Raw genomic sequence first — 17,168 nt, forward strand, 5'->3', positions numbered from 1 at the left:
GGTGAATTTCTCCATCTGTCATTGTGTCCAGAAAAGAAAGGAGGAAAGGAAAAGAAAAAAGAAAAAAATCCAGCAAAAACAGCAATAACGAAAACAAAAACAAAAACAAAAACACAACAACTTCAAGAAGTGCTTCTGCTATATTATGCATACAACCTGTTGTTGTGTTTTAGCTGCTCTTTTCTGTTGTACCTTCCTCTACAGAGTTCCTCCTTGCTATAGTGCAGTGTTTGGGCCTTTATGTAGGGAACTTTGATTTTTTTTTTTTTTTTTTTGTCACGATAAGCCTCGCATCTGCCACATTCTCTCCCTCCAACTGTACAGATTGTTTCCTTAATCCTCAGGTAATCTTTCTAGTTGTTCAAAATAGTTGAATGTTGATTTGATTTAGCTTTTGGAGACTAGGATTATCCAAGAGAAGCACATCTGATATAAATGATATATAAAACTGGAATTCTGGAGAGTAAGAACTGAGGCAAGAAGAAATTTTCTTCTTCTATTCATGTGTTCTCACCATGGCCTGAGGCAGAGGACAGAGACCTGCCCAGGGCCCAGGTGATGCTTGGTGGTGTAGACCACTAGGATTTAGCAATAAGCCAAGTGCCTTCCAATTGAGTCTCCTGTGTTCTTTTCATCTTCCTTATCCATTCATCTATTGTTGGATGCTTCAGTTGTTTCCCTATCTTGGCTATTGTAAACACCACTGCAATAAATAGAGGGGTACATATATCTTTTCAAATTAGTGTTTTCCTTTTTTGGGTAAATACCCAGTAGTGGAATTGCTGGGTCATATAGTAATTCTATTCTTAATTTTTGAGGAAACCCCATCTGTCTACACAAGTTTGCATTCCCAGGAACTGCACAAGGGTTCCCTTTTCTCCAGATCCTTGCCAATGCTTGTTATTTCTTGCATTTTTGATTTTAGCAATTCTGACAGGAATAAAGTGATAATTCATTGTGTCTTAATTTGCAGTCCCCTGATTATTAGTGATGTTGAGCATCTCCTAATGTGTTTTGGCCATTTGTAGGTCTTCTTGGAAAAATGTCTATTCAGATCCTCTGCTCATTTTTTAATTGGATTATTCAGGGTTTGTGTGTGTGGTGTGTGTGTGTTATAGGTTCTTCATATATTTTGGATATTAACCTCTTATGGGATATATCATTTGCAAATATCTTCTCCCATTCAGTAGGCTGCCTTTTTGTTTTGTTGACAGCTTCCTTTGCTGTGCAGAAGCCTTTTATTTTGGTGTAGTCCCATTTGTTTAATTTTGCTTTTGTTTTATTTCCCTTGCCAGAGGAGACATATCTAGAAAAATGTTTTAATAGCTAATGTCAAAGAAATTACTGCCTGTTTTCTTCCAGGAATTTTGTCTAGAAGAACGGCTCTCACATTTAAGCCTTTAATCCATTTTGAGTTTATTTTTATGTATGGTGAGAGAAAGTGATATAGTTTTATTCTTTTGCAGGTAGCTGTCCAGTTTTCCCAACACAATTTACTGATGAAGCTTAGCTCAGTTAATCTTTAAAATAATCTCCTCAGGAAGGTACTACTGTTCTAATTTCATAGCTGAGAAAATTGAGACACATAAAAGCTATAATCAAAGTCAATTAGCTAATAATTAGCAAAGCCAGAATTTAAATTCAGATTTGATTTTAGCCCCTTCCTGTGGCCCAACACTGTCTCTTCCATTTCTTTCCTGGCTTCTAAAATGTTCTGTAAGCCTAGGCCTCCCTGGAGGGCTCTTGGAAGTGAAACCTATTCATTTATCTTACGAAGGACAGTGTCTCAAATGGCCCATCAGACACCTAGAACTGAGACTCATTTACTGTTATTACTAACTTTCTTCATGACCTTGGCCAGCTCCTTAAGTTCCCTGGGCCTCAGTTTTCTCAATTGTAAAATGAGAGGATAGGACTAGATGAAACCTCCAGCTGTAAAATTCAGTGACTGTATTCTGTGTGCTCACCCCATTTCTCTAGTGGGCATGTCTCCTCATCCTGTGGGCTGCTCACAACTCACTAGTAGGGTGCTCCCCTTCTCTGACACTCAAGCTAGAAGTATGCTCCACCCCCATAACACCTACTGCTTGTTGTACTGCTTGTTGCATTTTACATTTATTTGGCTTTTTTTTCATTCTCCTTCCACATCTTATCTGAATTTAACTGAATTCCACAAATATTTTTATTTCTTTAACTTCTATATAGTATTCCAATTTATGAGTAAACCACAATTTATGTTCTAATTCCTCCATGAGAGACAATTGGTTGTTTCCATTTTTTCATAAATGGTGCTGTGACTAATATCCTTTTACTTGCCTTCTTGAGTACATGTGCAAGTGGATGTCTAGAAATGGAATTATTGAGTAATAGGGTTTATGCATTAAATATTGCCAAATTGTTCCCCTAAGTGGTAGTACCAACATATGTTCCCATGTGCAATGTGTAAGCATTCTGACTCCTATTTCTTTACCAATGCCTATCAAGCTTAATTTTTTCCCAAACTAACATTTTGACTGTGTATGTCTTACAGCACTGATCACTTCCTTCTTTATATTTGTATATATGCTACCTTCTCTACTGGATGGTAAATTTTATAAGGGCAGAATTTTTGCTTAATCCATTTTTATATTCTTCCCACAAAATGTGTTGAGCTTAGTAAATATACAAACAAGAGTTGTGAGCAAATAAATATGCAGAATTAGTTAATCTTGACCCAAGGATATGGGAAGTTCCATGGGGCTGGGATGAAGTGTTGTATCCTTGTTAATCTGGGGTAAAGATATGGGTAGGGAATCCCCATGAGCTGCCTAGAGGGCTGCAGAGTGGTCATGACTGGCCTACAGACTGAAGGCTTCAAGATCTATGTGGACTATCACCAACCTTGGAAGATCCCAGGTTTAGATTGTTTATTTTTATCACAATATTAAATATTTATTGACTGTGGTGAGTGGCAAATTTCCCAATCTCTGAGGCCAGCTTTATTATGTGCCAAGAGGAGTGTTTCTAAATGGAACTCCCCCACCTCTGACCCCACCCCATTACTAAGGGTTGAGTAGAATCCATGTGTCCTTTGGACTAGGGTGCTACATGACCTATGGTAAATGCCTCCCCTTTTTGTCACCCTAGCAGTTCCTGGCTGACTCATTTTCTAAATAAGCCATTTGTGGTTTTTGGTCTGACATCACATGTGGAAGAATGAGTAATTTTTTAAGAACCAGAACTATATTCAATCAGAATAAGATACATTGTGTATGTTACTCATGGTTCTAAGACAAGGGGTCAACACTAATAAGTTCTCTGACCTTCTCCCGCTGCTCCTTTCCTGGGGCCAATGTATAGAAAGAAGGTAAAAGAAGGAAGAAGGTATAGATGTGAAGAATTTTTGTGTGTATTTCTTATTTTGCTTTCACATGACATACAATTTAATAAAATTATATCTTATTTCCTTTGCTAGATTAAATAAAAATAATACAGCAAAATTGTCAAGGTCATGAGTTATACTGCTATACTGCTTGGATCCAAATCTCAGCTCTACTGCATGCCAGCTCGGTGAATTTGATCAAGTTATTGAATCTTGATGTGCCTCCATTTCTTCATTTGTAAAACAGTAATAGTACCTATAATATAGGATTCTTGGAGGGAGTAAATGAATTGATATATGTTAAGTACCTTAGAATTGTGCCTGAAACTTAGTAAGCACTATGAAAATGTTAGTAAACATTTCTTTGACTCCATCACAGTGTTTATGCTCATAGTAAATGCTCAAGAAATGCTTTTTGATGAAATGAATGCATTCTACTAAACATTTTTAGAATTGAGGGGACAGAAATGACCACAAATGGCAGACTCTTGTTTGGAAATAGAGGGAACCTTGAAGATCAATTCCCTGGAGTGTAGGGAGTTCTCTGCCCCCCACCTTTTTCTTTAGTTTAATAGTTCATTCTCTAGTTATGTATGTTGTTGAGGGAGGAGGGCTTCCACACACCTCCCACCCCACCCAGTGAGCCACTCAATGGGAAGTTCTACTTCCGATTTTTTGTAAGAAGGAGGTAGAGTTCTGGATCCTTGAACCTTGAAACCATGGGCTGAGTTAGAAAGGAGACCCTGGTGCCAGAGAACTTCACTCTCTGGCCTTTCGGCATCTACTGCTTATGAGGAGGGTTAACAAGATAGCGGCATTCAGTTGAGTATTATTTTGTTGAGTCAGGATGGGTATGTGTTGGAAATTATATAGATATAATGTTAATATACTGGTTTCCATTTATTAGTGCAGATGTGGTGCTTGTCTTCACAGGATTTGTAATCTTTGGGAGCCTACTCTTATGTGAGCTGTGAAGAAGCCAGAATGAAATCCCTTGTAGAGCCCACCCTCAATCACAGACCTCTTTAGGATGCCTGAGGCCAGGCTTGTGGGATTCCATTCCTCAGAGCTGGTTGGTCCAGCCTCATTGGCACCACCATGTGGCTTTGGGTGAGGAGCTTGATGGACCAGACAAGTAGGTCTAACTTGGATGCCATAGGAACAAGGGTGCTATGCTTACTAGAAAGGCCACAAATTTAGTAAAAGTGGTAGAGATGTTGAGTTACCAAAGGAAGTTCAGTTGTCCTGCAGGAAACATTCACTGGAAGATGTCAAGGAGGCCCAGCATATGTGACATCTAAAGGATAGCCATGCTCTCAACCACTTGCATACAGTCAGTCACACATAAACACATTCACAAACATACTGGCAAAAACAGCTTCACTCTCCTAGACTTTTCCCTTCCCTATACTTGCAAGCACACACGTATGTCTCACATATACTCTCTCAGCCAAAAGGGTGGCCTAGGGGATCCCTCACAGCTGAATCAAATGCTGGTTAATGCTGCTGCTTTTATTACACCAAATGTCTTAACATTTATTTGGAGATGAACACAAAACTTGGCATACTGCTGTTACAGTGGCATGCATTCTCTACAATGCAGCTTCGGAGCTCAAGATCACTGCAGCACGCACATAAGAACTGCTCTCCGGAGGAGAGAAAAGGTAGGGGGGATCTTGTTCTCTCCAGTATCAACAGACTAAAGGTGCTTTGCCATGAGAGTGGTCGAGGAATCTATTGTGTTGGGCAGGTGTGTTTTAAACAGCTACACATGTACGACACGGAATCCAAGTGTGGGTAAGTTCCTAACACTTAGAGCCAAGAGCATTTTGGGGTAAGTATATCCCCAAATAGGCAGCACTGACTAAACCGTGGGCATGCTTAGCACTGCATCTGAGGTTAAGCTACCAAGAGTCCTCAGTGAAGGGAATCCTGTTTCATGAAGAAGAATAAGACATGACGGCGCTGTCACAATAAGGCCACTAAACTCACAGCAAACGATGACCTCAGAGGAAGCGCTTAGGACTACAGGAAAGCAGCTCTATTCTCTCTGATGTCAGGTGCCCCTTGCTGGTTAGGCACTCGCCCTGAGACTTTCGCATGGTCTTTTCTGAGCTGCACAATATCACTTAGCACAACGGAGCAGAGGAAAGGGCCACACACATCAAGGTCATGGGACACCACCAAGCGTGGCTGACTATTGGCAAATGTCTCAGATAGATGCCTTTCCCAGTTGGGCTAGGTGCCCCCGTGTTATCTGGAGAGCTAATCTGAAAAGAGGCTGGCAAAGGACTTCCTCAAGCTCCGGATGGTCTCCGCTTTGGCTTCATCCTCATTGGCTGAAGACCGGAAGAAGGAGGATTCAGAGAAGCTGAAGGCATTTGTCAGGGACTGCGACTTGCTTGAAGATAAAAACCAGAGAGAATGTGAGAGAGGGTGTTCCCAGTGAGGGAGGGAAAGACGGTGACATGAGAATATACAACCGAACCCCACTCCCACCCCAGGGAGACCAGGGTGACGGAGGAGAAAGCCAGTGGAGTGCTGCCAGGACCCGGGGAGGCCCCTGTGCTATCATCCTCACCTTCAGTGCTGCTAAACAGAAAAGGATGGGGGCAGTGTGGGAGAAAGGGAGAGGGGGGAAAAGAGAAAGGAAAGAGGGAGAAGGAGCGACTTAAAAGCTGTTTCTTATACTTAATGCTAAACTAAATGGCTTACAAGCTACATTTCAGAGGTCCCAATTGGTAAGTACTAATCTAGGAATCTCATACCTTTTCCTTCTGATTAAATATAGCAACTAGGGGACCTTAGACTCTCTGCACTCTCTTTTCCATCAACTGTCTAGTGGTGAAGCCAGCATCAGAAGACCTGGGTCAAAGTGTTGGATCTGCCCTTCACTCAGTCTTGTGCTTCTCTGGACTTGGTTTCTCATCTGTCATGTGCAGATGTTTTGTAAAATGCTCTCTAGGATTTCTCCGGTCTTTATACTCTGCTTTTTCTTCTCTGATTCCAAATAAACTTGGAATAAACTAAGGCCTCAAGTTATCTGCTTTTAAAATGGACATGACCATCCTTTGTAGCCTTCCTCAGAGGAGCCCTAATATGAGGTCGGTGCAGTTCAGGATATCCAGGGGCAAAAGAGATACATATCAGGTGTACACAAGGACGTTAGGCAGTTTTCTCATTAAAAACTCAAATCACACACATTTTAGGAATCTATTTTTCCCCTGAGACCTAGGGATTCAGAGAGGAAAAAGACAAGAACGTCAAAGGGAGGCCAAACCCAGTACTTGAGAAGAAAATACAAGGTATGGTATCTCCAGTGGTCTCTCATGTCTCCCTGACTTTCACTGTCTCTTTCCTGATGATTTCTAGCTATAGAACTCTTCTCCTGATGTCTTAGGGCCCCCAACCCTTCTCTACATTTGGTGTCAGTCCCCAACATTCCCTTCTATGGGAGTGTGAGCAGTTTCTCTCCTACAGTGACTGTGAACAGATGGCCTTCCATTATGGTTGAGGATGAGCCCCAAACATGCTGGCCTCTGGGAAGGAGGGCCTCCTCTGCATGCACAGCCAGGGGCATGGCATATAAGCCTCTTGCTTGTTGGCTCTATTCAACAAATTCAGCCCAAAGGCAGTGACAACCCAAAGATCAGCCCTCAGACTAGGGCTAGAATTGACTAATGAGAAGGTAAGGGAGATTTTAAAAGTCAGCATGCAGAAAACAATTGGATTGAGGGGAGGTTATGGGGCAGGTGAGAGGTGAAATGTGCCACTGGCCAGAGTTGGGGAGCAGTAGTGGATAATGCCCCTCCAGTCATGAGGGTTGGAAGACCCAGAGAAAGTGGTCATCTGGACTACCTGAGCCTGAATCCTAACCAAATCTCTGAGCAGTTTATTCAACTATACATGACCAGACCATGTCTAAGTAGCTTTCTTTTCTCCCTCCCTCCCTGAAGATTCCCATCACCTCACTCTGAGAAGCACAGATGGATCACTCCCATCCCTGCAGGCCATACCTGTCTCTGCTGACAGTGATGACAGAGGTCTGTGTGGGGACAGTGGAGAGAGGTATCTCTGGTTCTAGGGGAGAGGGCACCATCCAACTCAGGTGCTTTCCATCCTAAGTACAGCTATACTGCTTCCCATGAACCCTCAGTTCTTCCTCTGAAGCAGGACTGTGTAGGGGGAGCTTTTAAGGAGTGAGGAAGACCAAGAAGATGGAGTTCCTCAGGGTGTCTCTAGCTGGGCCTTCCTTTGATGGCCACGCCAGAAACTGACCTCCTTCTGACAAAGCTGAAGGTAAAAAGTTGAAATGGATTTAACTACTTCCCCCTTTTCCTTCTGGGCAGCCTTGCTGATTGCACACCCTAAATTCTGAGTCAGAGGCAGGAAAGAGGATTTTTTAAAAAAAATTTTGACACACACACACACACATGCACACACGCACAGAAAAGGAATGGAAAAAAGAGTGGGAGACAGGATTTAAAAAGAAAGAAAGAAAGAAAGAAAGAACCACTCTAAGCTAATATAAGAATAGGAAAAGGGCAGTAACTCTGCCTTATTGGCATTCCCCAGGAAGAAAGGGGAGGGTTTGAGCTTTTAGCTAGACCTTAGACTTTCACTTCCTTCTTTTCTACCCTCCCCAATCAACCCCAACCATACCCCCAACCAAAAAATAACCCAAAACCAAAACCAAAAAAAGCCCCACAAAAATATCTGTAGAAGAAAGCCTGAACAAGGGTGCTTTCTAGCAGCTCTGGAGCCTAAGGCCGGTGAGGAGGGGCAGGAAGAGGGGAGGGGAAGGAGCTGCTGAGTTGTCTCTTACTTGAGCTGTGGGTGAGGCTGGGGCTTCTGTGGTGGAGCAGCCGGGGGTGGCTGGGCCTCTGCCAGGGAGCTGCTGCTGGAGGGTGCATCTCCGTGGGTGGTGGAGGAAGAAGAGGAGGAGGAAGAAGAGGAGGAAGGTGGCAGTGATGGTCCAGGGGGAGGCCGGCGTGGAGGCAGCACCTTGCCTGGGGGTTGCATTCCTTGGGGTTGCCCAGGGCCCCCTAGGTTCAGTACAAGAAAAACTTCATAATTTAGCCGTATCAAAGGGTTTCCTTATTAGAATCTATGTCTTAAAGGGTGAGGTTAGTTAATTATCAAAAGGATAAGCTCTATTATAAGAAGCTACCCGAGGCTCTGTAGGGCTCCAGAGCCAGTCCCTGGTTTCCCTCATACATCTGCCACTACTTGCTCCTCCTGAGACACACAGCACCTCAGGCACAGCAGAAATCAGGAGGACAAGGAAGAAACCATGGGATGAGTGGCCCTGACCAGAAGCAAGCTTTTTTACAGAAGGCCCCCCAGAACAGAGGGACCCCACCGTTCTTCCCCAGAGGTTCCTCAGGTATAGGGCAACCTGCCCCACGGTTTACTGGGAGGTCTCAAGTTCCACACAGTAGACGCAGTACAAAGGCAATGGAAAGAGCACAGGCTTTGAATCAGAAAATCCAAGACACAGTCTATTAGTGACTCCCTGAGCAAGTCAGCAAACTTCTCTGAGCAAGTCAGCAAACTTCTCTGGGCCTTGGTGTTTATAAACCATCAAACTATGAAAAAATAATCTCTAGTCTTAGTTGTCTTTCAAGATTGGTAGTGTTTCAAAGATGTTAATGGACAAGAAAGTTCTTCAAAAAGTATTGTGTGCTTAAAAAAAAAAAGTATTGTGTGCTTTATGATCATTAACGATCACAGACTTGCATTGTTTTTACGGAGCAGGGCCTTGTCCAGCTCCTGACCTGCACATGTCTGATTGCCATGCTCCGCCCAACCAGGGCTTCATTTTAACATTAACTCAAGCACATGACTAGGGGAATCTTCTGTTTCCATGTACTCTTTTGCCTCATAGTACCATCCTCAGGAGCCTCTACCCTCTCCCCAGTGTATGTGGTGAAATTCTCCAGAAATCCAAGTCCTATTCTCCCCTGGGGTTGTTGTGGTCACCATCCCACAAAGAAGCAGCCCCTTACCCTTATCCCCACCCCCAAAAGGACCAGGATACCATTCTCTCAGCATAAGACAGAAAACCACCTGGTGGCCTGGAGGGAAAAAAAGGCCATCCTCCCTCTGGGGCAGTAAGGCAGTAAGTATGATACCTGCTTGCTCAGACTTAGGGCCGGGGCAGGGTGGTGGTGGTGGTGGTTCTTGCAGTCCAAAGTCAAAAGATGCCCCCATCAGTACATACTGACTAGTGGAAATGATGCATAATTGGCCTGAGAGACCCAACTTCTCAAGTCTCACTCTCAGCATCCACGTTCATGAGCCCATTAGAAGGAGCAGGCTTATGGAAACTCAAGAGCTAAGAGAGTTGTGTTGTAACTTAGTATCTTAGAAACACCAGAATACCCATACCCTCTGGAGAGGCAGAATTATACATCAACATCACTGTGCACCCCTGATTATCAGCGCCTCTCCTTAATACATGGCGTGGGCTCCACTGTATCAATTACCAATGAATACCAGAGTTAGTTTTACATAAATAAATACATAAATGTAATTTGGGATTGAAAACTTGAAGTTCCAAGTTCAAATTGGATAACCAGTGAAGATGAAGCCGACAGACCAGCATATTTCATGTTAACCAGTTTTTGCCTCTTCCAAAGTTTGGCATCATTTGTATTAGCCTTTTCTTGCAAAGTACAGCAGGTGGATAGCTCAACCTCTTATACCAGGAACCTGAGTTCTTTCCCACTTGCACAGAGATACTTGAATAGCCAGAAACTTTACAACTTAACACTGAAGACAGATATAACTTTTCCTTTATTGCACATTAAGCTGTACAAGAGAGTCACAAAAGAGAGGTACTTAAATCACACTTCCAGCATTGGCTGAGGTTTTCCCAGCTGGATTGGTACAAAAAAAGGGGACAACATCAGAAAATAAATGGATACAAAACACCTGAACAGCAATCCTATACTGTGACATGGATGTCCCCCAGGCCACAGAGTTCTCCCTTAGCATGCTGCCTGAGGGCACATGATAGTCAGGTTATGCTGCCTGCTTCCATTTGGCAGTAGGAGCCCTAATCAGTTTCTCCCCGACCTGAGAAACTTTGGCTAACACCACTCTGGAGCCTGACTGAATTCAAATGGCAACTTTGTATTTGTGGCTCACAAATGTCACATGAAAAGCACCTGAATGTTCACACTGATAACATGCAGAGAAGCAACACCACCATCAGCTCACCACTTGGACAAAAAATAAAAAATACAAAAATAAAAATGTATTCCTCCATTCTGGGAAATGTTGCTTTATTCCTTTCTACCATTTCATCAGATTGGGAGGTATTTAAGGACCTGATTCTTATGCAACTCACCTGGAAGTGCATAAATGCATATATGTATATATTTACAACAGATCGATCACCATCACCATCTAAGGGAGGGATCACAGATGAGAACACTCACACTCAGTGCATTTCTCTGTAGCCTCAGAATCTGCCAGCAACCAAAGGAGAAACTAGGGCATGTGCCCTTGAACCATACATCATACTATCAATACTATTTATTCCTCAGACCTGGAATCCAGAACGGTAACATGTCAGCATAGAAGTGAGAGGAATGTAACAGTAGAGCTAGAAGCACTTATTTAAAATGGAAACTGCTGGCATGAACTCCCACGGACCTCCATCCTAGAGGAGACCACTCAGTGCCTGTCCCAACCTGGCTAGGAGATGGCAAGATGAGGCACTGCTTTCATTAACTGCCTCAGCATAGCCCAGGAACTCTGTGTCAGAGGAAAGAGGACAAACTGGTGAGGCTTCTTCAAGAGCCATGGCTGTGGAGCCTCTGCCCCAAACACACCCAAGCTAAAATCAGAGATAGGTCTTTCCAGGAAAGATAAAACACCCCATTCTCTGGCCTCTGGGGGGGCTCTTGTAACAGCTGAAAATGAAGGCAGAAATCTACCTCATAGTTCTGTAGGCAGTGTACCCACTCTGTGAAATGGGACATTTCTCATTTGGTCTCATGATTGCCTAGGGAGAGGTCAAGAGCAAGATGGTCGAATCCTTCTCAGACTTTCAGTAGCTTCCTGCATCCTATGTCCAAAATTGCTAAAGAATCATCTCTGTACATAAGTCAGGCTTTGGGGAATACAAATCAGCCTCAATTCCACAGAAGCACATAATACAGCCAATTCAGAAACAGCAACAAAGGAAAAACAACTTAGGGGACTGAGATCAACACACAGAAAATACTCACAAGTTCACTTTGATATTGCACATCAGCGGCCCCATTCTTTTTTGTCTAATCTCATAGCTAATTAGTTAATAATAAAAAAGAAGGTACACTGGGATATAAAGTACAAAACACATTCCCGGAAATAGCTTGTTCTTTATATTTCATGTCATCACTAAAAACACAAGAGCTCTACAGGCACAGCCAGCCTATTCACATAAACTCAAACTGCACCAAATTTTAGCAAATGGAGAAAAAGGTGGATGCCTTCAGATTCAACGGATGAAGCTATGGAAATTAGACCTTGAAAATCTCTTAAACTTCTATTTACCCTAGCCATGCAGAAAGGAAGCAAAAAGCACAATTCGTTGAAGATCCCAAGCACACTCATGGAGGTAAGCAGGGGGTGGGGGGCGCTTTAATCTGAGCCTGGGAAGGTGGAGGAGAGGAGTTGGGTTTTATTTTTGTGGTCTTTGTTTCTCCCCTGTCCAACCCCCCAGTCCTTTTTCACCCCACATTATGTAATACTTTAAAAAATACTATCAAACCACCCAGAAGATAGTCACACTGGACTTGGGAGAGGCACAATTCTTTTGTACACTGTTGACAAACAGCCCTGGAATCACAAGTTATACAGAGAAACATAAGTGAGCATTACAAGCACGAACAGGAACAGGTAAACAACCAGACAGAGGAGCTGACACTGCATAGGAAAACACAGTCCAGTCAGTATTGAAAGAATGCAGAAACGGCACCAAAGGGAGGGTCTGTTGCTCCCTCCCCGCTTTCCTTTCTTTCCTTGTTTGTTTTTGGCTTAAAATTTCTGCTTTGAAAAATGAACTACCAATCACTTTAAGAAGCTTGGACTTGTTTTGGCCCTACTGCAATGCCATTACAGTCGAGAATATACTGTAAACAACCTTGGGGGGCTGGCCGCTGAGGTGGGGTCTTGCTGGAGTCCGGATCCTTAAGTGTTCCACTCTGGAAGACAAAATGCAAAAGAGATAAAAACAAGACTGCAAGCAGATTCCGAAGAGAAACCCTGTGGCTCCATGGCATGAGTGCAGTGGGATGTGATGGGATCCATGGGATCTGGCCTAAAGGCTTCTGCTGTTCCAGAAATACACTTCAAAGGAGTTCTCAGCCTCTCTGGTGTTGCTGGGGCAAGGTTCCTAGGCAGTGGGCTTGAGACCTCCTAAACCCCCTTTTCATTTCCCTCCTTTTTAGACTTATTCTCTCTAGATGCTCTGGGTCTTCTAACAGCACCTGGTTTCTTCTCTGGTGGCTGCCTGCTGTCTAGTTCCTTCAATACTTACAGGCCCAGCTTCCTGAAGGAAAGGGAGGATCGACACCGAAGTCCAGAGATTGGGTTGGGCTTTAGGCACTTCAGGGCCCTGAGATTAGGAGCTGGACCAGATGATGAGCCCAGATTTGCCTCACTTCTGTGGAATGAACTCTGATGTGGAATCAGCTCTGGAGGTGGCTCTGGGGTCAGATCCACTCTTTGGGCTATGCTGGAACTCCCTAGGGAAGGACTTGGGGCCAGTCTTCTGTTTCCCCCAAGCCTCCTTTACCCAGAGGGAAGGGGTAAGATGTTAATGCTTGTAGAAGTGCTCAAGGCCAAGCTGTTTTTCCTTCTCAGATAGCATAATTACATTTTACCCAACAACATGGCTCCACTCCCATGTTTCCTCTCCTCCCAGCTGTGATTCTGATTATGCCCTGAAAGGATTGAAGATGCATGTGACTTCAGTTTGTCTACCATTTGAATTAAAGGCAGTGAGCAGTTGTAGCTTAAATTCAGTACAAGGGAAATGCTCTATAAAGCCTAAGAGTTGCCAAGTGTGCTCATGGTGATGTCACAGAGGGAGCTGCAGGGGCAGGGCTGTGAAATGGGCTGAGCATGTCCCCAGCATGCTCCCGCTTCCTCTTTCAGTGCTCCTCTCCCTTGTGACGTGCCCCTCAGCCCTACTCCCACATGAAAACTGTTTCTTCTCCTGTTCCCCATTTCCTATGGGTCTCCCATTCTCACCATCAGTCTCCTCTCCAGCCTTTTTCAGCTCCACTCAAGAAGAACTGAAGTGTTACCCTCTCCAGTGTCATGGTCTTTAACACCATTGTCTAAAACTATTTTACTAAGAGGATTTGGGGCAGTAGGAGGCAGAGGACCTTTGAAATGTCCTTAGTGCCACCACATCAGAGGGTACCTGTTCTATCTACAATCTCCACCCTCTCACAGATCACAGCAAGCACAACACTTGCCTTCCCATTCTTCCAAATACTGTCATGGGATCCAAGATGCTTGGTCTGAGCTCTGGCACCGAAATACCCACCACCAATACATCACCTAGAGACCACACCATCCAGTCAGGAGCAAGACCCATCCATTCTTCCCTTTCAGTATCTATGATTCACCACCTTTTCCTGACTATTGCTGGTCAAGCCTGTACCATTTCTTGCTTAGACTACTAGGCAATGACTACTACTACTACACTACCAGATAGTCTCCTCTCTCTCTAATCTATCCCGTGCCTACCTAGTGTCCTCTTATGCTCCTTCCCTAATTGTGCCACTTTACTGCTTTAATAATTTATAGCTAATACTACCTATGTGCCAGGTACACGATGGGCAGTTTGATATATTGCATACCTCATAAGACCTCTCTGAGGTAGATGCTATTATTATCAACATCCCTAATTTTTAGACAAGGAAATTGAGGCCCAACTAAGTCAGGTAATTTATCCAGGGTCACACAGTAGAGGCTAATGCAGCTGGGCTGTGAGGCCAGGCAATCTGATAGTCATATTTTCTTCTATTGCCAGCAGGATGACAACCTGCCAGCAGGATGACAACCACATCCCTCAGGCTGACATCTAAAACTTGCTTCAGCATGGTTGGAATTGGCCAATCTAGCCTTCTCTCTCCCTCATGTCTTAAGCATACTGGCTCCCTCCAGGCCTGATCCCTCACTGTTTATTCTCAAGGCTAGAACACATAATTTTTTGTGCTGAGTACCCTACAGGAATACTTTTGCACCTGTTCTACCAATCCCATCCAAAACATCTTAGATGTCTAAGTAATTTTCTTCCTCATCTATGAAATCTTCCCTTCAGCTGCCCCTTTTGACTATGATCTCTTCTCTGAAATCCTGAAACAGCATATAGGAAACTCATACTACCAAAGAGGGTCTTTGTAATGCTGTGTTGTGATCCTAAAGCCTAGATGATATGCCCAAGAAGACTGACACATCCTTCAGGCACAGACTATGTATCTTCATCTTCTCATGAATTCTTAACAAATGCAATGCCCTTGTTTTTAAAGAAAAATAGGGACATATGGCCTGGAACAGGAACTATTTATTTAAAAAGTTAAAATAGTTAGAATTAGGAATATTTTGAAAAATTCAAGACTATCATCATTTTACCAACACCATCAAGCATAGGGCTGAGTATATAAGAGATCCTTAATAAATGCTTGTTAAATAAATGATGCAAGTAAAATAATGGTGAAAATCCAACAAGGACTAGAGTATAATTCTTTAGGAGAGGCATATTGTTAGATCATAGAAGTTAAACCATGTAAGTATTTGGTATCAACTCTAGTGAGCAGCTCTGAAAATGCTCAGGTTAGGGAACTAAACTTGAGGCCTGCTATGTGTACCTGTATATCAGGTACAGAAGGTAAAGTTAAAACAAGCATCAAAGAAGCAGATATTGCTTCCATCAAGACTTCCTAACCCAAGGACATTTTAAGCCTAAGAGTTCATTCCCACTGTGATCTCTTCTTTCTCATGACCTGGTTGCCAGCCAGTTAAGTCTGGGGCCAGGATACAGTGTACAGTGTTTGATAAAGGGTGCATAGATAACAGGGTGGCCTTTCTACCTGGGCTTCTGGCATGCTAAGATGGGGCTGGGGTTCAATCCCCCTCCCAGCCCCCAACCACCACCACCACACACACACATTGCTGCCTAGGTCTCCAGCAGTAGGTCTTTAAGACTGGATAGCAGAGTGACTGAGGAAGTTGGGCTTTTGGGCTGTGAAGACCTTGGGTTCAATCCAGGTGTGCCACTTAATTGCTTTGTGACCTTGGGCAAGTTATTTCATCCCTCTGTACCCACTTCTTTTCAAAAGGTTTCTGTGATGTGAAGTGAGATTATCTATCTTTCTATCTGTCCATCCATCTATCAAGATATCTATAAGCACTGGCCTCTGTAGTTTCTAAGTAAAATACAATAGATGACAATGATATTGATGAGGAATTTCCTCTGAAATTCTGTTACCCAAGTCTTATGCCCATGATGGAATACCCCTTGCAGTGCTCTATTCGTAGGCTTTAGAGAACCTTATTTAGTTGTGATAGTAAAGCCTCCTTTGATCTCCCTGACAATCTATCAGTGTTATGGTTTCTCATTGCCTGAGAAGAATACTCATACGAAAGACAGCAAAATTCATATTGTTTGTGGAGCCACTATATAGGCTCTTGCCAGTCTCCTTCCCTGAGGCCTCACCCCATACCACGCATGGCTGCCAATCATCTCAGGCATTGGTCAAGAACAGCTTAAGATGTTCTCCTCCAAGAAAATTTTTATTTTTAGATAGAGTTATGGAAAACCATTTAATAAGAGATCAGAACCAGGACCATTGGGCAAAAGCTTCAGAAAGGTAGAATTTCAGTTATAGGAAGAACTTTCTATAGTAAAATCAGTGGAAGAGGTTATCTTGGAAGGTGGGTGTGTTCCTGTAGAGGCTAGAGAATCAGCTGACCAAATATCGTAGAGAATATGCCTTCACTAAACATGAGATATATTAGGTGAACACTATGGTTCCTTCTACCCTGAAATTTATGATTCGGGGGGAGGGGAGGTGGGGAGAGGAGAAACCCTTTAAAATCCCATAGATTAATCTCTAATGGTAGAACTCCAGACACTCATTGGATGAGTTGACAGAGTAATCATACTAATGAAGGCTGGCCCTGGCTCTCCTCAGCTTCAGAAATATATAAATAAGACATGGATGAACTGATCCCAAAAGTTCCCTTCCAAAAGCTTCAGAGGAAGAGCTCCCAGAGGCAGTCCTTTGAACTGGAGCCTGGGAATATGCCTTGGCCACCCTTCTCTGGCGCCTAGGAAGCTTCACCCTTTTCTGGCTCCACAGAAGTTGTGGACTGAAGACTTCCCAGGGACTATGAGGGGTAGAAGAAGAGTCCCCTAGGACTGTCCGTTGCTAGGCTGAGACTCTCTGGCTCCACCCATAAGCCATCCATCTGTTGGGGCTGAGGGCTATTCCCGTGGGGTTTGGCTACCATGGGATCTGTCTCCAGTCACCAAGAACTGCCTGGGATGCTGAATTCCACAGAAGTCTGGCCACTCTGGCGTCACTGTCAAAGACTGGACTGTAGCCAACCCACAGCAGGAGCTCATGGCCAGACTGAGCTGCAGTTTCCCTCAGGAAGCTGAGTTGACTCAAACAGGTAAGAATGTGTAGTCCAATGTTTGTGCTTAGCTGTACTGAAAAAAAGAAGGGCCTTTTTCCCTTATAGTCAAAGGGAAAGCCTTGGCAGCAGCATAAGGGAGAAAAAAAAAACCCAAACA

At 43.6% G+C, this 17,168-nt stretch overlaps 1 protein-coding gene across 1 annotated transcript in view; it reads right to left on the bottom strand.

The window, feature by feature from the left end:
* Nucleotides 1-4,852: 4,852 nt before the first annotated feature.
* Nucleotides 4,853-17,168, bottom strand: part of SYN2 (synapsin II) — a 200,781-nt gene continuing 188,465 nt past the window's right edge. The window contains exons 11-13 of the mRNA XM_038565619.1: nt 12,498-12,558; nt 8,187-8,406; nt 4,853-5,762 (exon numbers count right to left, since the gene is read on the bottom strand). Coding sequence (XP_038421547.1) covers nt 5,627-5,762; nt 8,187-8,406; nt 12,498-12,558 — 417 coding nt within the window. The 3' untranslated portion in view covers nt 4,853-5,626. The remainder of the gene's footprint in view (nt 5,763-8,186; nt 8,407-12,497; nt 12,559-17,168) is intronic.

Source organism: Canis lupus, chromosome 20 (assembly GCF_011100685.1).
Source record: "Canis lupus familiaris isolate Mischka breed German Shepherd chromosome 20, alternate assembly UU_Cfam_GSD_1.0, whole genome shotgun sequence".
NCBI lineage: Eukaryota > Metazoa > Chordata > Mammalia > Carnivora > Canidae > Canis > Canis lupus.